The 25,591-nt window shown below is 35.8% G+C and overlaps 5 protein-coding genes across 6 annotated transcripts; 3 read left to right on the plus strand and 2 right to left on the minus strand.

Moving 5' to 3' along the window:
- The first annotated feature begins 836 nt into the window (after positions 1 to 836).
- Positions 837 to 1,841, plus strand: LOC135127966 (HIG1 domain family member 1A, mitochondrial-like). Its single transcript, XM_064054681.1, has 3 exons — positions 837 to 982; positions 1,167 to 1,259; positions 1,354 to 1,841. Exons 1-3 carry the CDS (start codon positions 973 to 975, stop codon positions 1,533 to 1,535), a joined length of 285 nt encoding a protein of 94 aa, XP_063910751.1. The 5' UTR covers positions 837 to 972; the 3' UTR covers positions 1,536 to 1,841.
- LOC135127964 (uncharacterized) lies at positions 1,354 to 5,569 on the minus strand. Its single transcript, XM_064054679.1, has 8 exons — positions 5,145 to 5,569; positions 4,647 to 5,087; positions 4,032 to 4,215; positions 3,838 to 3,983; positions 3,291 to 3,777; positions 3,022 to 3,238; positions 2,724 to 2,972; positions 1,354 to 2,664 (listed from the first exon to the last, which is right to left on the minus strand). The coding sequence occupies exons 1-8, from the start codon at positions 5,406 to 5,408 to the stop codon at positions 1,917 to 1,919; spliced, it is 2,736 nt and encodes a 911-aa protein (XP_063910749.1). The 5' UTR covers positions 5,409 to 5,569; the 3' UTR covers positions 1,354 to 1,916.
- Positions 5,570 to 11,216: 5,647 nt separating this feature from the next.
- LOC135128200 (uncharacterized) lies at positions 11,217 to 14,701 on the plus strand. Its single transcript, XM_064055094.1, has 3 exons — positions 11,217 to 11,259; positions 11,536 to 11,607; positions 11,814 to 14,701. The coding sequence occupies exons 1-3, from the start codon at positions 11,217 to 11,219 to the stop codon at positions 14,078 to 14,080; spliced, it is 2,382 nt and encodes a 793-aa protein (XP_063911164.1). The 3' UTR covers positions 14,081 to 14,701.
- Positions 14,702 to 14,999: 298 nt separating this feature from the next.
- LOC135127962 (DNA-dependent metalloprotease dvc-1-like) lies at positions 15,000 to 18,168 on the plus strand. Of its 2 annotated transcripts, none has more exons than XM_064054676.1 (4): positions 15,000 to 15,152; positions 15,229 to 15,791; positions 16,866 to 17,062; positions 17,112 to 18,168. In XM_064054676.1, the coding sequence occupies exons 2-4, from the start codon at positions 15,242 to 15,244 to the stop codon at positions 18,111 to 18,113; spliced, it is 1,749 nt and encodes a 582-aa protein (XP_063910746.1). In that variant the 5' UTR covers positions 15,000 to 15,152; positions 15,229 to 15,241; the 3' UTR covers positions 18,114 to 18,168. The 2 variants fall into 2 exon arrangements, with proteins under 2 accessions (XP_063910746.1, XP_063910745.1); XM_064054675.1 differs by having other exon boundaries at positions 15,001 to 15,152; positions 15,236 to 15,791.
- Positions 18,169 to 22,047: 3,879 nt separating this feature from the next.
- LOC135127963 (uncharacterized) lies at positions 22,048 to 25,505 on the minus strand. Its single transcript, XM_064054677.1, has 10 exons — positions 25,241 to 25,505; positions 24,743 to 25,183; positions 24,437 to 24,620; positions 24,241 to 24,386; positions 23,947 to 24,180; positions 23,725 to 23,890; positions 23,524 to 23,679; positions 23,255 to 23,471; positions 22,954 to 23,202; positions 22,048 to 22,904 (listed from the first exon to the last, which is right to left on the minus strand). Exons 1-10 carry the CDS (start codon positions 25,502 to 25,504, stop codon positions 22,103 to 22,105), a joined length of 2,859 nt encoding a protein of 952 aa, XP_063910747.1. The 5' UTR covers position 25,505; the 3' UTR covers positions 22,048 to 22,102.
- Between the last annotated feature and the right edge of the window lie 86 nt (positions 25,506 to 25,591).

Consider the following 25,591-nt stretch of genomic DNA (forward strand, 5'->3'; position numbering starts at 1 on the left):
AAACCGAGCGTCTGTCGTTCTTCGTTTCTTTTTCCTCCTTAGGAAGGCTCCTAATTTTGTCTATTATTGCTTGCGCTCTCGACAGTGTATGCACTTGTATGAAAGAACTTCTTCCCGCCATTTTTCAAAACCAAAAAAAAAAAAAAAAACACACAACGTAGGTTCTCATTTGTTAGACGATCACAGCCAAGGCCAAACTTTGAATTTTTAAATTTTTCGCGGGCCTTTCAAACTGTTTCAAGGTCAAATTTTAAGGCGGGAAGTTTGGGTTATCACACCACCAAGCCGCATTTCTGACATCACGGGGATTTTCCCTGGTGATTCAATTAAAAGCGCTCACAAGTAATAGCTTAGAAAACATATTTTTATAAACTGATTTTCTAATGACAGTACAATTATTATCATTATTATTATTATTATTTAATATAATTAAAAATTAACATCCCTGTTATTCTACGTGACATATCACACTTCCTCAAACTTTCTACAAATGGTCTATACGTGACTTCAGTCATTACGTGCAATGCCCTCGACCATATTCCATCGACTTTCATGTCTTTTTTTTGTGCTATGTAAGGTCTGGTGACATTCACTCTTTTGCATCACTATGGAAATTCTGGCGCAAGTTCAAAAAACAAGAAAATCCCTAGGGTCGTCTAGACGGAACGAAACTCCCCACTACCATGACCCAATTTGAAAAATATTTCAAATCGACTCCAGCCTCTTATTGCTACCATCCTTGACCCGGAGTTTAGGAGCATTTATGACGATATTCGCGGAATAATTGATGCAACATGTACTTTGTCACGGTTCCACGAGACAGCGATAATAAATGACGTCATGACTTTCGTTGAGTAAAAATCCTTGCCCGCCCTTGGAATCACCAGTCAAAGTGCAATCGTGGTAAATCGTGCACGAATTGGTAATTTGGAAGTATTTTGTGTTCTTTAAGTTCCTTTATATTTGGTTAACATGTCATTAAGTGAGTGTCCCATCGTTGTTTTATTTTGTATTGTTCTATGGTTTTGACTTATAACCTCAATCACTACATGATGTAATAATTCGCGTGTTATATATAATTGCGGAATTTTCCGCACACAGTTTCATCGTTTTTAAAATTCGTTTCAGTTATGATTGTGTAATAATAGCTACCATTATTGTTGCAGCTACAATGGGTGATAGGAAATTTAGTTTCGAAGAAGAATCTCAGTCGCAAAGGTTAGCGAGGAAATCCAAGGAAACCCCGTTTTTCCCCGTAGGTGAGTAATCACTAATTAGTGTGCTAGCGAACAAAGTTAATGAAAAGTACAGCACGCATCAACATTGATGACACTGACATTTAATATTTTGCAGCTATTGGCGTGTGTGCAATGGCAGTAGGCTATGGGGCGTATATGTTCAAAAATAGAGGGAAAATGAGTCCTAGTGTTTATCTAATGCATCTCCGTGTGGGGGCCCAAGGGGCAGCTGTTGCATCTCTAACTGTAGGTTTAATATATACCATGATAAATGAACATATATTAAAAAAGAAATGAGCCACTAGTATTAAGTTTAGTGCGAGATTAGATTAAAACGTGATCTAATTTATTGAATCTTATCTGATATTTAGTCTTAGTTTCGTTAAATTAATGGTGATCGTTTTTTTTTGTTATATATTTATTTTTATAACAAAAGATACGTAGTAACGTAATTGGATAAAACTTATTTTTATAAATTAATTTATGTGTACATAATTATTAAATAATAATTAAATTATTACACTTTATTTAAAATGTAAGTTGTTCAATGAATGTAGATAATGTTTGTCCATTTTTGTTAATAAAAATTGAATTCAAAATGAACATTTATTGGTCACCTACTTTCCAGACATACAAAAACCATTCATTGAATGCAGTGAAGCCTTTGATACGATCTTCTTATTTTTCTCTAGCAGTATCAGATTTACGTCCAGACAAATACCGGACCAATAACTCCTTAATGTCCCCTAATAACTCTTCAATATAACCCAATTCAAACAATTTTTTGAACATTTCAAATCTATCCTGATCTAGAATATAGCCAACCAAAGCAAACGTTACGCACTCCGTCCTCAACAAATTCGTCCTCGATTTCATGGACCAGTTATAAATTGTGGGGATAGTATCACATCTTAGTCTAAACTTCCACACGTGATTCGTCAAGTACATAATACAATCTTCCAGTAAAAACCTATCGCACAGAGCAATCACATCAAGGTGTGTATGCAAGTCCAAGTCACTATAAACATCCTTATCTATGTCACAGTTCATAAATTGCAGCAAGTATACTAGCGCTTTCTTCGCTACATTAGGTAAGGTTATCACGTCTTGACAAGACTCTTTGAAGTCGCCATCCAAAAGTCGCGCGAAAAAGTCCGACTTTTTGCTGAGCAGATCTCGGTCTGCGCTCACCAAACTACCGTCGTCTAATTTGAATGTGACGACAGTCGAAGGCAAGGGAGGTTCGTCGGCGTTTTTATTTGGTATGTACAGATGTTGGGGGTTTGGAATGCAAAGTCTTTTCGATGCAAGGACGCACAATGCTTGGATGCACTTGTTCTGTAGGGGCGAGTCGTCTTTGAGGAGTTGCATGAGGATTTCAAGACCACCGGAATCGAGCATGAGTTCCAACAGAATACATCTGTCCCTGTGGGAAACGGATTTTAAAATGAAAAATAAATAATAATAAAAAAAATAATTTCTTACCTTATTATATAGGGTATGACTAGTGCCAACTGTTGTTTTGTTTCAATGTCTCCACGTAATAACTTGTGAGCTATGTCGCCTTTTCCACCATCTGATTCAGCTCGTTCGGATATTTTGTTTATGACGATTTTACTGATTTCTTGGAACCCGCGACATTTTGAACACCAAGGGTTAACTGGATCTCCGGTATAATCGCAGACGTAGGGAATGAAGTCGGTTTTCATTAAAGGTAATAAATAATCGTCGGATCTACGACGGTGTTGTATAATTAATTACTCACTAATCTATGCATGCTTACTCAAATATTTTACAGACGATTTGACCAATTTCTACACGTGATTCCCTCTGTGCCCAGTCAAAGTATCCTGAACTTCTGATAAGTCCCAGTAAAAGATCTGGCGCTTCGAACTGTGTTATGGGAGGATTTATTCTGACATAAGTTTTGAGTAGATCAAGTATTTTTTTTAGAAATATTTTTTTGATCTGTCTTCTAGAATAGGAATCCACATTAAAACCTGCAAAATGAAAATTTAGTTTCATGTTTGTGTGTGCAAACGTAAAAATTACTTTGTGAGTCATCTGAATCTTTTGGTTCTGGTTCTACGAGCGGCAAGCAAACGTCATTATCGTCAAATTCGCTACACACAGGAAAGTAGTCACCAGATCCTGAAGTTTCTGAACCACCAGCAAACTGAGGTTGGGGACTAGGTAGTGGAGATAATGCAGACGTCCATGACAATACTGAATTGTTGCTTGACCCTGGACTATAATTATATCTTAGATTGCTTAATTGAACAAATTCTTCGTCACTGCTTGAGGAAGACTCACAATCATCAGAGAGTTTAAGCTTTTTGTTCCCTTTAAATCTGGCAACAAAATGAGTTTTTTTTGTGTTACAATTATGAATAAAGTTCAGTGGTTGAACGGCCCCAACTATTAACTTTATTTTTTCGGTTAATACTGTCACAGCGTTACTATTAATCTGAGCAGTAATTAAATTATTCCTATTTGTGCACTTGTTCAGTGTTGACAGAATCAACAAACAACACTCAATCTGTAAAAGAAAATAATAAATCGATTCATAGCCCACTACTTTCTGTTATAATAAACCTACTTTTCTATTGTTTTCAAAAGTTAGACCCTTTAATACAGTCATCAAGACTGGGATACTCTCCACAAACTTTTCATTTTCTCTATTTTCTGGATAGTCAAGTAAATAGCAAAGACCTCTAATACAATCTTCACACGTCGAGTTAAATTCTGAAAAACGGAAGTATAAATTTAAAACAAGAATATTGTTTTCTATACCTTGAATGATGGATTCATCGCGCAGTACTTTCACAATACTATCGAAAATTTCAAGGAGCGGCAAGTCGGCTTCGGACTGGCTGATCCTTAAAACATTCATCACTATTTTGGCTACTTGTAGTGGGGCCACAAAGAGAATTTTGCTGAGATAGACAATGGAGTCTCCCTTGCCGGTGTTTCTCATCTAACAATTTGTGCAACAATTATTTACAAAACAGAGTGTCAATAAATGACTATATCCAGTAAAACACGGTGTTATTTTGACAATTCGATTATAATTCGTGTCTTGACTAAACTAGAAAAGTCAACGTATAACGTATAAATCATTTATAAACATTCTGTATTCAGTTTACATGATGTAAAAATTACGAGTGTGTGGCGGCACAATAACACGTTGGTAAGCGGAGAAAGATAAGCGGCCTCGTGGTCTAGTGGTACGGGCCCGGCAAGCGGGTGACGTGTGGTTCGATTCCCACCGAGGCAGCAACATTTTTCTTCGATTACGCTCAAGTGTATTATGTCTACAGTGAAAGTGTATAATTGCACTGTTGTGGTAACGGAATAGTAAAAACGAAAGAACAGTTGGAAAGATAAATAAGTTAAATAAATGCTTACATCTAAAATTGATGGATAATATGTGTACCGCGAAAATTCATGCAACCCCTTAATGATGTTCAGAACAACTCCATCGCCTTGTTCAGTAGCTTGCCAAATAGTACCATATTTAATAAGTAACGTCCCCAAAGTTCTGGGGACCCCATATGTCACAACCAACGTTTCAAGGGTTTCTCGACACAATAATTCCCTTAGAGACCTTACTCCCATTGTGACTGTGGCCTCTGATACTTCCCCGTTCTCTTCTTCCACCAAACCATTCAAAAACTTTACAATATGTATTACAATCTCTGGTTCCTTATCAATAATATTGTTAGTCCATTGATACTTGTGTTGACACAAGTTGCCTACAATTTTAAACACGCGTCCGTTTATGCTGTCTTCCTTGGGGTACCGTATCAAAAGTTGGTTGAGATTTGATAAAATGCCATATCGCGTCACCTACAGAGATTTATTACTAACAAACATGACTTAAGTCTATGACGACACAGAACATACCATCTCTCTAGCACAGTTAACGTCCAAACAACAGTGACCAAGAATGCTCAAAGATAGCTTAATTATTCTTTCTTTAGACGTCTGAAGCGACGAAATAATTTGTTTGAAACTACCGCTTTCGCGGATTTTGGTAATGTTGTCATTGCTGTTGGCACAGTCGACATCCACTCTTTCTTTTACTTCAATGAGAAGCTGAAGTAGTTTTGTACTATTTTGAACACCTTGGAGAGACATCAATACGTCGTCGAAACTACTACTGGACATTATTGTATCGATTGTAACATTTCTTACACTTTTATTTGTTTTTTTTTTTGTTGACTTATAATAAAATTTTACAAAACACGAACACACACAAACCACAACATGACACTGAAAACAGCTGAAGCTGTAAACTGAAGACACTACTGAAGTGACAGCACTGACAGCAGTGTTGCCAGAATGAAATTTCGCTATTCGTCGCCGGAAAATTCCACAACACGCTGCCTACGTGCTGCCTACGCCCACTTTTATTTCGACGCGGGGGGGGGGGGGGGGGGTAATAAATAAAATTTAAAATTTAGTACAAAAAAATGTCTACTTTATTTATGACACGAAAGGAGGAAATACAAAAAATATAAAATGTATATAAACACAATAACGAAACAACAAAAAAAAAAACAACGAAACATGTAATTCATAGGTATGTAACTATATTCATAAACATAATTGAATAATATACCAAAACTTAATATCTATACTAACATTATTAGAGTATTGTAATAAATTGAGCTTGAAAAAGTTTGAAAGGCCCGCGAAAAATTAAAAAATTTGGCCTTGGCTGTGATCGTCTAACAAATGGGAACCTACGTTGTGTGTGGTTTTTTTTTTTTAAAGTGGCGGAAAGACGTTCTTTCATACAAGTATGTGCATACACTGCGTGTGATTCGAGAGCCCAAGAAATAATAGACAAAATTGTTTTGGAGGGGGGGCACGGCTGCGAAGATTTACTCCTCAGCGCAAAAACTCCCTTGTTATTATTCACGGACGTATTACATTTCAAACATCTTAAGATATATGAAAAAAGGACACTCGTGAATTGACAAACATACACATATGAAAAACGAACAAACGCAAAATTCTATACATCTGTTTGGAGTCAATGTAAATATTTGAATATCACAAATTTACTAAAACAAAGCAAAAACTGAATCAAGTAACTGGATGCAAATACATAAGTTGTTACGGGCGTGTGGCGGCAGATTTTAAGGTCACGGCGGTTAACAGGAGCATAACAAACGTACCCGTGGACGTTGTAGCATAAGCGGAGTTTGGGGCTACCGGTCTGGGGCTGTTCTCCCCCCACGACGGTGATTCTATCTATCACATCATTGGTCCAAGTCGAGAGCACTACAATATCGGCGGCCGCCCCTAAATCTATCCAAACCTGTGGACTTGTACAGGGGACACGATAAATCTCGCCAGCCCGACTAGGAACCGAACTTCGCTTCTGCCACGTTTTCTGTGTCATTTAACCTCAATTCCGTTTTTAAATATTCAGTCTCTTATAACTCTGACGTTAACAACAACTGAACAAGTGTTAAAGTTTCAAAGAGCAATAAACAACATTTAAATTCGCCATACAATCTTGTGAAATTTTAAACAACAAATAAATCTTACGTGAGATAAAAATTGGACATCAAACAATTTATGGTAGAAACATCCATCAACAAACTATTTACAAAACAAACTTAGCAAGGATTTATGAAACAAAAGATCTGGTGTGAAATAAACTTGTGCAAATAGAAACATTATGTGAGGTTATTATATTTTGTTCATGTTGTGAAAAAAAGTCTACATATAATAAAACAAAAAGGCAAAACGTAAGCCCGCCCACCCGCCCTATCTCAATTTTGATGATTTTTTTATTCGCCGTGAACCAAGGGGGATGAGTTTAACTACAAAATACTTATTTCTTTACAAGAAATTAAAAACATCTTTTTGAGTATCATGTTGTCCAAAGAATATTAAGTATATTAAGAAAAAAAGGCAAAATATAAACCCCACCCACCCACCCGATCTCAATTGTGATGATTTCTTTTAATCTTAGAAACTGAAAACATTTAAAATGGTCCATTTTTGCAAGGAAATATGGATTTTGCAATTATGGGCCGGAGCCTATTTGCAAAATCGTTATTTCCTTATACAAATTATATATGTTAAATATATTTTAAGTTTCATGTTATGAAAAGAAGTGTACACATATTAAAACAAAAAGACAAAATGTAGGCCCGCCCACCCGCCCTGTCTCAATTGTGATGATTTTTCTTATTCGCCGTGAACCAAGGGGGCGGAGCTTAACTGCAAAATATTGATTTCTTTACAAGAAATTAAAAACATGTTTTTGAGTATCGTGTTGTTCAAAGAATCCTATGTGCATTAGGAAAAAAAGGCAAAATATAAACTCCACTCACCCACCCGATCTCAATTGTGATGATTTTTTTATTCTTAGAAACTCAAAATACATTTAAAATGGTAAATTTTTGAAAGGAAATATGGATTTTGCAATTAAGCTCCGCCCCTAGGTCTGCCAACGAATTAAAACTTCATTACTATTTAGATCAGGGCAGGTAAGATAGTCAAAAACGTGTCTTACTTGGAAATTTCTTGTAGAGAAATAATGACGATTTTGCAATTAAATTCCGCCCCTTTGGCTCTCGACGATTAAAAAAAAATCATCACAATTGAAATAGGGTGGGTGGGCGGGGCTTATATTTTTCCTTTTTTTCTTAATATACGTAGTCGTCTTTTCAGTACAACAAACATGTTTAAAAAAGCCCCGCTCCTCGATCTGACAACGAATGAAAAATCTTCGGCTTTACTTTTCTAAATTTACATAGTATTCTTTGAACAACACGACACTCAATAACATGTTTTTAATTTCTCGTAGAGAAATAAGGATTTTGCAGTTAAGCTCCGCCTTTTTGGCTTACAACGAATAAAAAATATCATCAGAATTGAGACAGGGTGGGTGGGCGGGGCTTATTTTTTGTCTGTTTTTCTTAACATGTGTAGACTTATTTCGGCAACAAGAAACTTAAAACATGTCTAAAATGGTAAATTTCTTTAATACTTTGATGTTCAACGTCAACAGCAAGTTTATAAATCGCACTTAATGTCAGTTGCACAATCGAAAACAGTTCAATTAAAATTATACAACAAATGAAAATTACTGAGGTTAAAATTGTGAGATTAAAGAAATATTGTATGAGGTGAAAATTTGCAGAGTTAACAAAATTTACATGAGATTAATAATTGCGACACTTTTTCAGTGATTCAAATAAAGGGTTTACATTATATCAAATTATATCATGATCTATTTAAGTGATTGGTTACTTAAAAAAAAACAATTTACTTTGAGAGTTTCAAATACCGCGAACTGGTTACCCCAACAAAACACATAATAAACAAAGACAAAAATATCCAATCACCGCTCCGAGGGAAAAAGCGTCTCGGTGATGTAAATTTTAAATCGTTGCGAGGAATTGCCTCGATGATATATATTTTAGCGGTGGGAGGAATAATCCTCGTTGATGTTATTAATGTCTAGCGTTGCGAGGACGAACCTCGATGATGTAATTAATTTGTAGCGTTGTGAGGGCATGCCTCGATGATATAATCAATCTGTAGTGTTGTGAGGAGATGCCCCAGTGATATGATCATGATAACTATGATAATAACGATGATAACCGCCTAAGGGAAGGGAATTATTTAACCCCCCGCCAGTTCGCAGTATAATGAACTTGTTTAACTGCCGTAAATAAACTATTAGCAATGTTGTGTGAAGAATTAAGAAGTGTTATAATGTAAATCCAGAAACTTATTCGTAATTAAACAACAAGGTGTTTTCCTGACTAAGTGAATTTCGTGAAATCTTCTAGCAAGTGGTTTATTTAAATAATCCTGATTGTTAAATTGTTTTAGCACTGGCTGACGATTAAGAAAAACTAACTTGATTGGTGAATTTACAAACAATGAAACAAATTTACAGCACGTGTTTGACTATCCAGCTAGCGTTAACCTGGTTGTCTGTGTTTAACGATTTATGATTTGAATTCTTTTTTTCTTTTTCAAATTCAAATTATTCAAATGTGATTTCGCGCCGCTGTTAATTAATTTCAGCGCGAAAATTTTGATTTAAATTCGATCACCACACCACATTTCCAATATTATTAAACAATTGTTCATCATTATTTAAGCTCTTTAATTTCAGACCAAAATTGTACAATATCTGGTTGTGTTAACAACCGATTTTTTTCCTCGCTTGAAAAATATACTGACAACTTCCTTAATTCTAATAGAGCTTTGTCTGGATTAATCAGATGGGCAAGTTTTTTAAAAACCAAGTTACACAAATTTTCATAATTAATGTTCATAGGATTCAGAACATTTTCTGGTAATAGAAAAGATAGTTGCGAGAAAAATATGAACGCCTTTTTGGTAGTTAGAATCCTACAATTTTAATTTAAATTGTTCATTTAACGCTGGATCACAATTTTTTAAACACTGCATGGTTTCATTACCTACAAAGACTTGTTCAATTAGCCAAATACACTGACGTCATCCGAGGTCATCAAGATGGCAGCGTTTGACAACTAGCCGGTTTTCTCATAAGAGTCAATGCTAATATTTTCGGAATTCATTTAAATTTGAGAGTGTGTCAACTATGTTTTTATAGTTTGGTAAGTTTGTTACAGTTTCTAGACTGTGTAGATATCTGTAAAACGCACCATAACGTTTGAATATCCTTAAAAAATAATGTTTTCCAATATGATGTACAGGTTAACTTCGCTGCATCTTATATTATTTGTTTTGCAAATTAATTCTGTGTTAATGTACATCAATGTTTTTTAAATACACTAGCATCTTAATATTATAATATTTTGTATTTTAGGAGAAAATGCCTAAATTTTGTGCTGTTGTGGGTTGCGCGAATCGAAGCACCAGAAATGCGGACAAATTTTATTTTCTTTTCCCAGCAATTAGTAACAATAAAGGTAAATATATACAGGATGGGGAAAAAAGGCGGAAGTTTTGGTTAAAAGCCTTGAAACGAGTACAGTAACTACGTATTAGATTTACAGTTTCTAATAAATTAGGTAGATACTACATTGGTGCTCTTTTAGGTAAACCTGCAGATTTGTCGGATGTGGATCACCCTGATTATGTTCCATCACAAAATGTAGAATATCAAAATAAATCCACTCATAATACTTGTAATGTTGAAAGACACAGTCGTTTAAAAAAGAGAAAACTGAATAAATGCCTCCAGACTTTTGAATGCACGAATTTCATTGTGGGTTGTTTTACTTATTCCAAAAATAAAAAAGTTTAGAATGGTATTCATTGTTATGGTAGGGACATCGTCTAAACACAAAATAAAATCACTTGCACTGCAAGGATCTACGCCGTTTAAATTGTTTAACTTTTGTACATCTGTTTTTCTCTTTGACGGAAAGACATCGTGCATAATCACTTAAATTATCCATACTTTAAAAACAAATCACACCCCATCACTTTAAACCCCCCATCACATTAACCTCACACGAAAATATTAATTTCCGATTTACCGCTTAAAACACACGGATGTAACTATTTTGGGTGACGAGGAATTCAGACCAAAACAGCGTTCTCTATTTTTATTTTTATTATGTATTTTTAAACTCAAATCGCCAAAAAAAGCACCCTGACACACAGAAAAGATATGAAAGAAGCTAGTCACATGTTTATTTTCTAGATAAATACCCACACTTTTAAATAAAATGCGAAAATGTTAACATTGTCACTTATGGAGTTTCACGGCGCTTGTCAAACGCTGAGTTCCCGCCACAGCGTGACGTCACGTGTTATTGGCTAATTGGTAGAAGAACGTGTGGGTGATACACATTATTCAGTTTATACAACTCTTCATTTTGAAAAAATTGCGGTTGTATAAAATTTAGGCATAATTCTCTTACAAATCTTTCACATTCAACAGAGTACATTTATTAAAACTTTTTCGTTTTCGGATTGAAAGATAGCGTTAAATGTATTAAGATGGGCAAAACGGAATTCCGCTACTTCTGGCAACACTGTGACAGTTAGTGGGTTGGGCATAGAAAACCCTACAAAAATTGTTTATAAAACAATCTGTGGTACAGCATAGCGTCATCTCGCGTTTCTACCAACCATATGTCACGCATATGTCATGTGTCAAATAGGTGAAAAAGCAGTGGCGTAACTTAAGGTATATTGATATACGTTAGGAGTATTTTTTTTCACCGTGTGATTTTAAATATGTATTTTTGTGAATTTAAAAATAGTGAAAATAAAATATTATTAGTCTCAATAACAAATATTTATTACTTATTTTTAGATTTTGTTGGAAGCAGAAGTACACCACTTAGACAGACCCGGGATGTTTCTCTGAGAACTACAACGACTCCACGTATGTATTTTAATTTAATGAAAACTCTTATGTTCGTTTACTAATAATTTTTGATTGTCTATCTAATTTTGAGCTAATAACGATAAGCATAATTTGTTTAAAGATATTAAAGAAACTTATAACTGCATGTAACATAATTTTCATTGAACAGAACTGTACATAAAGTAAAAATGATGCAATTAATTAATACCTGTGTACATTTGCAGGTAAAATTTTGGAGCGCATAGGCGTAAAACAGCGGACAACGACCAATTTTACGTCTAACGAAGTAAAACTCTACAGAGAAGCAAAACGCCTGCAAAAACAAGTAGGCCGCTTGCAAAAGCAGGCTGAAAAGCGGAGACATGACCTACAGTCCGCAAGGAAATTTGTTCGGGATCAACGATTGGTTGATCTCGTAGAAGGGTTGACTCCTGTTCAGCAGCGGTTTTTCGAAAATCAGATTAGGAACGTAAATCGTAAACCAAAAGGCAGGAGTTTTACGTTTGAGGAAAAGGCAGACGCCATTGCCATATGGAAACATGGCCCGAAGACGTACAAACTTCTGTCTAAAATGTTTACGTTGCCGTCTATTGACACTCTGAGGGCAACCCTAAATAGAGTTCCAATAGAACCGGGTATCAACAAACCCATATTCGAAGTTCTCGGAAAGCAAGTACGTCGCAAAATGGACCCCAAGTACAATCTGTGTACTCTCATCTTCGATGAGATGTCCATACAGCCTCACCTTGACTACTTGCCTTGTGAGGACAGAGTTGTGGGTTTTGAAGATGACGGTACAACAAGGACGGAAAAAATTGCAGACCATGTTTGCGTCTTTATGCTTAGAGGAATTTTTGGAAGGTGGAAGCAACCTGTTGCTTTTGCTTTTTGTAAAAGTTCTTTAGCTGCCGTAAACATTGTCCGTTTTTATAAAGAGATTGTGAAAGAAGCAACAGCGATAGGCTTAAACATCATTGCTTCGGTTTGTGATCAAAGCACTACAAACAGTGCTGCAATCGATATACTTTTGCAGGAAACCAGGCGACGTGCTATTTTAGAAAATGAAGAGGAAACTGAAGAGAATGTGATAAAAATTGGTGATCACAAAGTTGTCCCTCTCTTTGATCCTCCTCATCTTCTAAAAAGTATGCGGAACAATCTTCTCACCAAAGATCTGCTTTATGTAGATAAAGCAGGTGTGGAGAGAAGAGCTTCTTGGAGTTTTTTTGAAAAGGCATATGGATTAGATCAGACGCTGGGTGACAACCTAAGAATGATGCCAAAGATCACCATAGACCATGTGAAGCCTAACTTAAGAGGCAAAAAAATGAAAGTTCGTTATGCTTCACAGGTCTTTAGCCGTAGTGTTTCTTCTTTCATAAATCTCTGTTCCAGCCGGACATTTGGGGGAATCCTGCCGCCTGATGCTCAATACACTTCCGATTTGTTTATGTTCATGGATTCTGTCTTTGACAGTGTTAATGGAGGATTTGGAGACTGCGGTGGTAAGAACTTACGTAAATTGGTAGGAGTTAAAAATTACCATCACACTTGTTGGCTAGAAGGGAAACGCATGTTCAGCAACATGAGATTTGTACCACGTAAAGCTGGAGACCGAGCAAAACCCCCAGTTTTACAGGGGTGGTATCGTACTTTAAATGGTTTTATGATTATCAAGGAAACTCTAACGAAACTTGGCTATAACTTTTTCCCAGCAAGAGCTTTTAACCAAGATCCGTTGGAAAATTTTTTTGGTCAAATAAGACAATATGGAGGACGATATACAAATCCTACTTGTCGAGCATTCGTGCCATTTTATAAGTCATTGATGATGAAGAATTTTTGCTCCTATCATTCTCGTGGCTCTAATTGTGAACAAGATGAGGACTCATTTGTGATCACAATTCGGGAGTTTCTTGGTCTTCAAATAAATCGGAAGTGTGTCGAAGATCAGTGGAAACCGCCACCAGTTCCTGATACTGTAACGAAGGATAAACTTTATGACCAGAATGTTATAGGCTACATAAGCGGATTTCTAGTCAAACATATGTCAAAAGAACCACTTGGCTGTGAAATCTGTCGATCTAACTTAAAGCACGATGGGGATCCAGATATACAGTATCATGGCTTGGTGGAAAAGAAAGAGTACGATGATAAAAACAGACGGTTACAATATACGAATGTGGGGGTGATTAAAACTCTGATTGAGACTCATAATCACCTGCGCATTCTTTTACCGTCTGCAATTTATCATTCTTCTCTTTCTAGAAGGATTATAAGCCACCTGCGAACTACAATTGATTTTGATTTTCAGGAATGCTTGCATACCGAAGAACTAAAAACTAAACTTTTCCATTTATTTGTAAGAGTGTTTATCTTTGGATACATGAAAAAACTGAGTAATATAGTATTTGGTAGGCAAGAACCGAACAGATCAATTTCGTTGGAGACAGAAATGCAAAAATTATATTTACGTTTTAAAAGAAAATAGAACATTTGTATAATTTTGCATTTTGCAGGTTATTAATCAGCTTTGTTTTGTGCATACCAGAAGAAAATGATGGCTATATGAGGTTAAATATTCGAACATTACCACTGAGATATATTGTACTGTGATACCTAAGGAGGTCGAAATTGCAATCTCCAGATTTTCATTGAGTTGTCTAAATCTTTAACCTATTGTTATGTTATCAAAGTGATTGTATTGTCACATTTCTTAAGGTATGAACAAAAAGTGCAAAGGCAGTTTGCGTTTCTACTGATGGGAGATTAAAAATTAATTTAGTTTTAAAAAGTCTCAGACTTTATTTTGTTATTTTAATGTAGTGGCTATTTTGTTAAGAATATTCTGCTTGCAACAAATACATGTTTTTTACTTGCATTTTAAAAATCTACACACTTTTATTAAGTTGTATATAGGTAATAATTAGGTGTGTATATAGGTATGTACTATTTGTTCTATTATTTTAAATAAAAGTACAAATGTAAGTTATCAGGGCAAGCCAGTTTCATTATCTCGTTTATCATGCGATTTCTGTTCAAAATATTTTCTTATGCTGTTTTATTTTGCACTGTTTTCTTTGACTTTTTGGTACTTTTAGAATTTTGTCATATTATGGTATTTTTATTGTTATTTGTAGTAGTATTTTCATTAATTATTCAATGTTACGGTTAAATATATTGTTTGGAAAATATTCCACATTTTTTATTGTACTGTTTGTGTCTGTGTCTTTTTATATGTTGGTTTCAAAGCCTATTTTGGCATTTTGAAACTAACATATAAAAATGCACAAACAATGTTTTCCCTTTAAATATAAAAAAAATCTATTAGCAAAATTCCCTTTCAAATTTGGCGCCGATTTTAGTTCCGTACCACACCAGTAGAGGCGTTCATTAGGAACAACATACAAGCATTGGAGATCGTATTCTATAGTGAGGGTATTCTATGGGGTTGGGTTTGGGAACATCGAAGTTGAAAAAGATAGAGAGCTCGAATTGGGGTTACAATTTTGAATAAAACTACACGAAAAAGCGCCGTAAAGAAATTACACCAAAATATTCAGGTAGGAGTCACGATGGGATTGATATAAATAATGGAATGCAAATGCATGCTGTGCAGAACTAATTAATCATTGGTAGTTTTAAGGTTAGGATGGCGGAGATAGATTATCAAATGGCCCTTTTACTCCAACACCGATTCGAACAGGAATATAAAGCATCCAGGAACGCGCAGAGCTCAGACGAGCAGTTGGCCCGACAACTTCAAGAGCAGTTTGAGCAAGAAGAAGCAGTCGAAAGACCAAAGTCCGATTTGGTTTATGAGCCTCCAATATCTGAGCACAATACTTCCAGATCACTAGTAGATCCTTCTTGGGAGCTCGTAGATCCCACTCCTGACATTCATAATTTGTTTATGGTTTTTAATCAACGGTTTTTCTGGAATAAATTGTTAGCTGTGTGTGTGGCTTGGAGCAAACGAATGACTTCTTGTGCTGGTATTTGCGCATACAATGGTAGAGGAGGAATGTGTAGGATAACTTTGAGCGCACCTCTCCTTAAGTTAAGACCCAGGAAAGATTTGGTGGAGACACTTCTCCATGAAATGATTCACGCATTTTTGTTTGTTACTCACAATAATAGGGACCGAGATGGTCATGGGCCAGAATTCCATAAACACATGTATAGGATTAATAAAGCAGCAGGTTAGTTTTAGGTATATATAATGATTAGTATTCAGCATTTCAACTGAATGCTGGTTGATCAGTTTAAAATTTTATTCACGTGACAGCTGGATACTGTGTTTGAATTTGGTTAGATGTGAGTTTGACTGTCTTGAGTTGAATTATGTCTGTTTGAGATAATGTATGATAAATTTTCGTGTATAAATTTTGGTACTTTTTTCACAGCAAATGTTTTATGTCACTATCATGGCAATTCTGAAATCACTTATTGTTAGTGATGTGAGAGTACGTATTAAAATATTCGTTTATTCCGAATACAGAAATATTCGGGTGAAGCCGAATATGCCCGAAAGGAACGGATTCGGAATAAATGTTACGCGAGAGTGGTATACGGAACACGGACAATGACAATTGTCGTTCGGAATCGGAAAGAGAATAAGGAATTACCGAGGGATGAAAATTTAGATAGGTAATATTTTTATTAATAAGTACGTTATTAAGGTCATGAAAGTTCGGAAATATTATTTTTTTTAGTTTCAAATATATGAAAAATCAAATTGTTTAAAATTCTTCTCGTTTGCTGCGCTAACTCGAGCGATATTTATAAAAAAAATTATCGAAAATTTAAAATAATCTTGACATTTTACTCAAGAATATTTTTCTTTCCTCGGCTCAACGGTCCAACGCTAGGGGCTGGGGGACTCCAGAAATGGCCCTTTGCGTTCAGTACTAAAGAAACGTAATCGTAAGCGAATTCTGAGTCGGTATCCGGATTCGGAGTACTCGGACTACTCGGTAAATCGGAGGCTCACGTACGAATTCGGAACCGGATGATTATTACGAATATTGCATTCATCCGATTCCGTACAATCCGAATATCAGGATCATCCGAACATTTCCAACGCTACTTATTGTCATATAACACGCACATCGTAACTACTTTTTCTGATACATTAGTTGGGCTCCTCTATTTCATTCCTCTGATTGTTGGTGTACCATTCCTCTATGAATTTTTTCATAAACTGTTGTTTGTAATTTTTGATTTATTCAGTTTCTGTGTAATTTGTTTTTTATGTACGAAACGTCAACTTTTAGGCACAAATATTACTGTTTACCATAGTTTTCATGACGAAGTTCGGTTATACCAACAACATTGGTGGCGTTGTAATGGCCCTTGCCAACACTGGAAACCTTATTTTGGTATGGTGAGAAGGGCCAGTAACAGAGCTCCAGGTCCAAATGATAGATGGTGGGGAGATCACTTTCAGCGGTGCGGTGGCACATTTGTCAAAGTAATTTTCAAATGTAGTTAATTTTTGTAATTCTATTTTTTGGTGTTAGGTAAAAGAACCTGAAAAACGTACTCAGAAGCAAGGAAAACCAGAACAGAAAAACATAGTAAGTGATACGAAATCTAAAGATATTAGAAATTTTATGGTCCCAAGTAGTACAAGTTCGAGTGTTAGTAATGTTAAAGGGTTCAAAGATTTAACAACTAAAGTTCAGGGCAAATATAACTCCTCTAGTACCATAGTCGTTACCAAAAATACTAAAACTAATAGTGAGACTATTTATAAACCGACTGTATTTAACGCCACTACTACGGGTGCTACTGTTAAAAAGACTGAAACTAACAATAGAGTAGACACAAGTACAACCAATGAGTGTACTGGAGATTTTCTTGCCGTTAGAAATCATTGGGCAAACAAGTTTGGTAATACTAGTAAGCCCAATAATAAGCGGCCAGCTCAAAGTGAACCATCTACCAGTTCCAAAATTCAGAGGGTACCCAACTCAGTTCCTCCCGATGATTTTTGTGATTGTCCAGTGTGTAATAAAAAAGTCTTATTGTCAGAACTAAATAACCATTTAGATAAATGTTTGTGTGAACCATCAAAGGCCACAGAACCAGAAGTTCCAGGTTCTTCCAAAGAAGAAACGAACGAATGTCCTGTTTGTAATACACAAATTAAATGTTCTCTTTTCGATGTTCACGTTGAGCAGTGTGTGAAGAGAATTTACGATGGAGTAGAAGAAAAATTAGGGAACAAAGAATCTCCGGAAACGATCTCGTGTTTAGCGTGTGGGAAGAAAATACTTAAAACAAATCTGAGTATACACTTGGAGGATTGTATGATCGATATTTTCGATGTAGATTTTGACGAGGCAAAGGAAGAAGTGAAGAATAGTGTCGATACGGACGATAAGCAAACCAAATCGGAGTTTAATTGCCCTTTTTGTATGAAGTTGGTAAACGAAGCAGGAATGAAGCAACATCTTGATAGCTGTCTACAAGCTGATAGTGCTGACATAGTGGAGTCTTTGGTGGACGATGCCTTTTAAGTTGTTTACATTTTTACGATTTTTGATACTTTAAATACATTTATTTTTTAGAAAATGGAGTTTTATATTGACCTACTAACTATATGATTTTTTTTGTCAAGTTGGCAATCTATTTAAAATGTTCGTAATTAAGTGCTGCCGCTGTAAAATAGAGTTGTAATCAAATTACGTACATATTAGTTACCATTTCTTAAAATTAAGTACAGTGGGCACATGACCAATAACTTCGAAGACAAGAGATTTGCGGTGACTGAATTACACAGGTGGGCTTTGCAAATGTTGCAGTGGACGTCTGGTGTATTTTTTTCGTGGTCACACATTAGTGCATATCTCATCACGTGATCAGTGAGACACCCCTTTGCTTCAAATTGGACTGAAATGAATTGGATACACGTTTGTTATTGAGAATACATAAAACAAATACTTTCTTTAAATACAAAACTGAAACACTGTGTCGTTGAGTAGTTTCCACTGCACATGCGCCTTTCATATTTTTCCTCGCAGTTAGGCCAATTGTTCTGTGGTAGCCACATAGGCTGATGTTCTTTAGGGGATGCCCAGCATTCGTAACAGATTAGATCTGACTGTTCCTCCTGTAAGCTTGTTAAGACAAGAGTGTAGAAAACGGAAAACTTCAATAGAATCATATTTCAACTATTTTTGTCTTTAAACCATGTGTAGAAGGTCGATACATAAAAGTGACAAGAAGGTGACGTTTTCAGTAAAAAATGATCCAAGGAAACGCTGTTTTTCCCGGTAGGTGAGTAATCAGTATATTAGAGTACAAAGTTAATGAAAAGTACAGTATGCTTCAACATTGATGACAATAATATGACGGATGATGACTTGACTGACATTTGATGTTTTGCAGTGCAATTGCATTAGGTTATGGGGCATATATGTTCAAAAATAGAGGAAAAATGAACCCTAGTGTTTATCTAATGCATCTCCGTGTGGGGGCTCAAGGAGCAGCTGTTGCATCATTGACTGTAGGTCAATAATAATATACCGGGTGTCTAGAACTCTTCGCTGCGCTGTTAACAATCAACTGGTGAGTCTGGGAAAAATCGTAAAAAATCCTTCTCACATTTTGGTGGAATTATAATGATTTTAAAATTGGTTATTTTGCTACGTTTAACAACTAAACAACACATTCATTATCACAGTAACTAGTAATAAAACTTTTTGTGAATATTTCTCTCCCCCATGACCATGTTTAATTACCATTTCAGTTAGAATGTTGTGGTAACCCAAAAATCCCGCCTTAAATTGACATGTGAAAAAAAAATTGAAATCCCACAAAATGGAACCTACGTTGTGTGTTTTTGTGGCGGAATGCGCTCAGATGTAAGTGGTGGACCTCAAGGTTGGAAAAATACCGCTAAATAAAACACAAAATATATGGAGGATACAAAATGTTTTATCCGTCCAAACTTTGAATGAAATTAAATTAAACGTTCCGAACAAATGCAAATGTTTAAATATCACAAATTTAATAAAAGCAAATAAAAATCTGAAATAAAATAACTGGATGCACATACAAAAGTTATTACGGACGTGTGGCGGCAAATTTAAATTATGGCAGTCAAGAAAAGCACAAACTTTTAATAAAAAAAACTGCAGCGGCAGCGGCACTTGAGCGCTACAATTGTGTGGCGATCGAACTATTTCAATTTCCTTCTAAAGCACAGCAGAATTACCCACAGGGGGCGTTGTAGCACGAGCGGAGTTTGGGGCTCCTGGTTGTGGCTACTCTCCTACTCACGACGGTGATTCTGTCTATCGGAAGCACTGCCGCACAGCACCTTTCCATTACGAGCAGGCCGTTACGGTCGCAAACTCGCGGTTAAGTGCCGGCTTTGGACAGCACCCGATAGCGTCACGTCATCTTGACATTTAGTTGTCTTTGCATAACACGATTACTTAAGAACATATTTCACATGGTAATTTCTCGTAGAAAAATAAGGATTTTGCAATTAAGCTTACGACGAATAAAAAAATCATCAGAATTGAGATAGGGCGGGTGGGCGGGGCTTATATTTTGCCTTTGTTTTCTTAACATACACTTAAGTTTCATGTTGTGAAAAGAAGTCTACATATATTAAAACAAAAAGGAAAAGTCAACCCGCCCACCCGCCCTATCTCAATTGTGATGATTTTTTTATTCGTCGTGTACCAAGGGGGCGGAGCTTAACTGCAAAATACTTATTGCTTTACAATAAATTAAAAATGTGTTTTTGAGTATCGTGTTATTCAAAGAATACTACGTATGTCTAAAAAAAGGCAAAATATAAAACCCCGCCCACCCACCCTATCTCAATTGTGATGAATTTTTTATTCTTAGAAACCTAAAACACGTTTAAAATGGCAAATTTTTGTAAGAAAATATGAATTTTGCAATTTGGCTCCGCCTCGAAGTCTGGCAACGAATGAAAACTTCATTACTATTTGGATCAGGACAGGTATGGGTGGGGCTTAATCTTTGGCTTTAATTTTTTCTTTATACACGATACTCAAAAACATGTGTTACATGGTAATTTCTTGTCGAGAAATAGTAAGGATTTTGCAATTAAATTCCGCTCCTTTGGCTCTCGATGATTAAAAAAAGGTCCTCACAATTGAGATAGGGCGGGTGGGCGGGGCTTATATTTTGCTATTTTTCTTAACATACGTAGTCGCCTTATCAGAACAAGAACCTTAAAACATGTTTAAAGTGGTAAATTCTTGAAGACAAATATGGATCTTGCAATTAAGCCCCGCCCCTCGATGTGACAACCAATGAAAAATTCATCACAGCTGAGAATTGAGATCTGGGCGGATATGGGTGGGGCCTAACCTTCTACCGTACCTTCACGGTCTTTTCCCATAGTGGGGCAACGTTAGATTGATTTTAACTGCCGCAAATGAACTATTAGCAATCTTGTGTGAGGAATTAAGAAGTGTTATAATGTAACACTTACGTATAAGGATCCAGAAACCTTATTCGTAATTAGGTAAACAAACAACGACTCCTTACTAAGTGAATTTCATGAAATCTCCTAGCAAGTGTTTATCTAAACAAATTCCTGATTGTTAAATTATGTTAGAACTGGTTAACGATTAAAATCCTAACATGAACTGTGAATTTACACCACATGTTAGCGTCGGTTAAAAATTCACTTATTTCCGCTTGGAAAAACCACAAGAATAAGCTACGCGTGTTGGGGAAGCTGTGGCGAAATTTTAATTCAAATTCGGTCTTATTTTAGCAGGTACTAGCTCCCTTGGTTGTTATGGTTATTGTCCTAAAAAAAAAAAATAAAAGGTGGATTTCAATCACCCTCGTTACTAGGAAATCAGAAAGTAAGCCGGAGGTATTCACGCATTAGGTGCGTGCAATGTTGCCAATTTTACTTTTGTAAAACTACGTTTTTTTGTAATCTATAGTCTTTAATTTGCCATTTCTATTGAAACACCACTTGTTGTTCGTAAATTTGGCAACTTTCATATTCAGAGAGTTTTCTAACTAAAAGCCGTTGTCAATCAACTGAAAGTTGTTACCAATTGCTAAATTTTAAGCAAAATCAACAGGTGGTGTTTCAACAGAAATGGCAAAGACAATACATCATAAAGAATTTTTTTATTATTTTCTGGGACTCCCGACATACCATGATAAATGAACACAGGTATATGAAAAATGAATTGAGCCACTAGTAATACGTTTAGTGCGGGATTACATTAAAACGTGTTCTAATTTATTGAATCTTACCTGATCGTTTTTTTTATTATATATTTATTTTTATAACAAAAAATATGTAGTAACGTAATTGGATAAGACTTATTAATTTTTGTGTACATAATTGTAACGCGACTTAAATTATTACACTTTATTTAAAATGTAAGTTGTTCGATGAATGTAGATATGTTTGTCCATTTTTGTTAATAAAAAATTGAATTCAAAATGAACATTTATTGGACACCTATTTTCTACATATAAAAAATACATACATCTAATAAATACAGCGAAGCGTTTCATCACATGATCTTCCCTTTTTCCTCTTGCAATAGCAGAATTGATTTACAGTCATATACCTGACCAGTAACTCCTTAATATCTCCTAATAACTCTTCAGTAAAACCCAGTTCAAACAAATTTTTGAACATTTCAAACCTTTCCCTGTCTACAATATTGCCAACCAAAGCAAACGCAATGCACTCCACCCTCAACAAATTCGTTCGCGATTCCAGCGACCAATTATAAATTGTTGGAATAGTATCCCATCTTAGTCTAAATTTCTCCACACAATCCGTTAAATAAACCCTATACTCTTCCATTAAAAATCTATCGCACAGACCAATCACATCAAGGTGTGTATCCAAGTCCAGTTCAATATCAACAATTTTAGTCTTATCTATATCACATTTTATAAATTGCAGCAAGTATTCCAGCGCTTTATTCGTCACGTTAGGCAAGGTTATCACGTCTTGACACGACTCTTTGAAAGCGCCGTTCAAAAGTCGCGCGAAAAAGTCCGAGTTCTTGCTCAGCAGATCTCGATCTGCGCGGACCAAACTACCGTCGTCTAATTTGAACGTGACGAGAGTAGAAGACATGGGAGGTTCGTTGTCGATCAAGTTGGATTTATATGAACTGGACACTTGCTGGGGGTTTGGAATGCCAAGTTTTTGTGATGCAAGGACGCACAACACTTTGATGCTTTTGTTCTGTAAGTGCGAGTCGTCATTGAGGAGTTGCATGAGGATTTCAAGACCACCGCAGTTGAGCATGAGTTTCACCAGAATACTTCTGTCCCTGTGGAAAGTGGGTTTTAAAATGAAAAATCTTTGTAGTCATTTCTTACCTTATTATATAGGGTATGACTAGTGTCAACTGTTGTTTTGTTTCAATGTCTCCACGTAATAATTTGTGAGCTATGTCGCCTTTTCCACCACCTGATTCAGCTAGTTCAGTTATTTTTCTAATGATGATGCTGCTGATACATTGGAAGTCGCGACATTTCGAACACCAAGCGTTACGTAGAGTTTTGGCACGATCGTAGACGGCGGGAATGAAGTCGGTTTTCATTAGAGGTAATAAATAATCGTGGGATCTACGATTTGCTGATATTTTATAATTACACTCACTAATTTAAGCATTCTTACTCAAATATTTTTTCGACGATTTCCACAATATTTAAAATTGTTGACGTGTGTCCCCAATCAAAGTATCCCGAACTTTTGATAAGTCCCAGCAAAAGTTCTGGCGCTCCCAACTGTGTTATGGGAGGTTTTATCTTGACATAAGTTTTGAGTAGATCAAGTATTTCAATTATAAGTTTTTTTTTAATCTGTTTTACAGTATATGAATCCACACTAAAACCTGCAAGATGAAGATTTAGTTTCCTGTTTGTGTGTGCACAACTAAAAATTACTTTGTAAGTCTTCTGGGTTGTCTGGAATGTCGTCTGAATTCTTTGGTTCTGGTTCTGGATTAGTGCAGTCATCTTCTACAAGCGGCAAGGAAAAGTCATTAGGGTCAACTTCGCTACACACGGGAGAGTAGTCGTCAGAATCGGATCCTGAAATTTCTAACGCACAAATAAATTTGAAAATACACGAATTTTAAGATTTACCAGAAAACTGAAAACGGGGACTAGATTGTGGGGATAATCCAGACGTACATGACAATACATCTGAATCGTTGCTTGACGCTGGACTAAAGTCATATCTTACATTGCTTGAATATAATTGATCAAATTCTTCGGTACTACTTGAGGACGATATAATTTCACGTTCATTCTACAAATACATATTTTTTAGTCGTCATTGTCAACATTAAAAACTACATTCATTACGTCACAATCATCAGACAGTTTAATTTTTTTGACTCCTTTAAATCTGGCAATAAGATTAGTTTTTTCTTTTTTGTTACACTTATGAGTAAGATTCAGTGGTTGAACGGCCCCAACTATCAACTTCAGTTTCTCAGTTAATACTGTCACAGCGTTACATTTAATCTGAGCAGCAATTAAATTACTGCTATACCTGCACTTGCCCAGTGTTGACATAATCAACAAAGAACACTCAATCTGTAAAAGAAAATAATAAATCGATTCATAACCCACTACTTTCTGTTATAATAAACCTACTTTTCTATTGTTCTCAAAAGTTAGACCCTGTAATACAGTTATCAGGAGTGGGATACTTTCACCACACCTTTCATTTTCTCTGTTCCCTGGATGGTCAAGTAAATAGCAAAGACATTTAATACATTCTTCGCACGTCGAGTTAAATTCTGAAAAACGGAAGTATAAAAATTTAACACAAGAATATAGTTTTCTGTACCTTCAATGATGGATTCATCGCGGAGTACTTTCACAAAACTATCGAAAATTTCAGGGACCGGCAAGTCGGATTTGAGCTGGCTGATTCTTAAGAAATTCATCACTATTTTGACTACTTGTCGCGGGGACACAAGGAGAATTTTGCTGAGGTAGGCAATGGAATCGCCCTTGCTGGTGTTTCTCATCTAACAATTTGTGCAATTATTTATAAAATAGAGTGTCAATAAATGACTACATCCAGTAAAAATTATATTATATTATATTGAAAGAACACTTGGGACGATAAATAAGTTTAATAAATGCTTACCTCTAAAATTGATGGATAATGTCTGTACCGCGAATATTCATGTAAAAGCTTGATGATGTTCAGAACAACTCCATCGCCTTGTTTAGTAGCTTGCCAAATAGTACCATACTTAATAAGTAACATCCCCACAGTTTTGAGGACCCCATATGTCTCAACCAACGTTTCAAGCGTTTCTCGAGACAATAATTCTCTTAGAGATCTTACTCCCATTTTCACTGTGGCCTCTGATACTTTCCCGTTCTCTTCTTCCACCGAATCTTTCAAAACTTTTACAATATGTATTACAATCTGTGGCTTCTTATCCATAATAACTTTAGTCCATTGATCCTTGTGCTGACACAAGTTGCCTACAATTCTAAACACGCGTCCGTTTATGCTGTCTTCCTTGGGGTACCGTTTCAGAAGCTGATTGAGATTTGATAAAATGCCATATTGCGTCACCTACAGAGATTTATTGCTACTAAACATGACTTAAGTTTATGACGTCACATAACATACCACATCTCTCGCACATCTTGCGTCCAGACAACAGTTACCCAGGATGCTCAAAGAGACGTTAATTATTCCTTTTTTGGACGTCTGAAGGGATGAAATAATTTGTTTGAAACTACCCCTTTCTCGGATTTTGGTAATGTTGTCATTGTTCTTGGCACAGTCGACATCCACTCTTTTTCTTACTTCAATGAGAAGCTTAAGTAATTTTGTACTATCTTGAACACTTTGGAGAGACGTCAAAACGTCGTCAAAAGTACTACTGGACATTATTGTGTCTATTGCAACATTTCTTACACTTTTGTTTGTTTTTTTTTGTTGAGTTTTACAATAAAATTTAACACGAAACACGCCGTA

This window comes from Zophobas morio, unplaced genomic scaffold (genome assembly GCF_036711695.1).
Source record: "Zophobas morio isolate AGI-343-1 ecotype UQ-CSIRO unplaced genomic scaffold, CSIRO_AGI_Zmor_V1 ptg000012l, whole genome shotgun sequence".
Classification (NCBI taxonomy): domain Eukaryota; kingdom Metazoa; phylum Arthropoda; class Insecta; order Coleoptera; family Tenebrionidae; genus Zophobas; species Zophobas morio.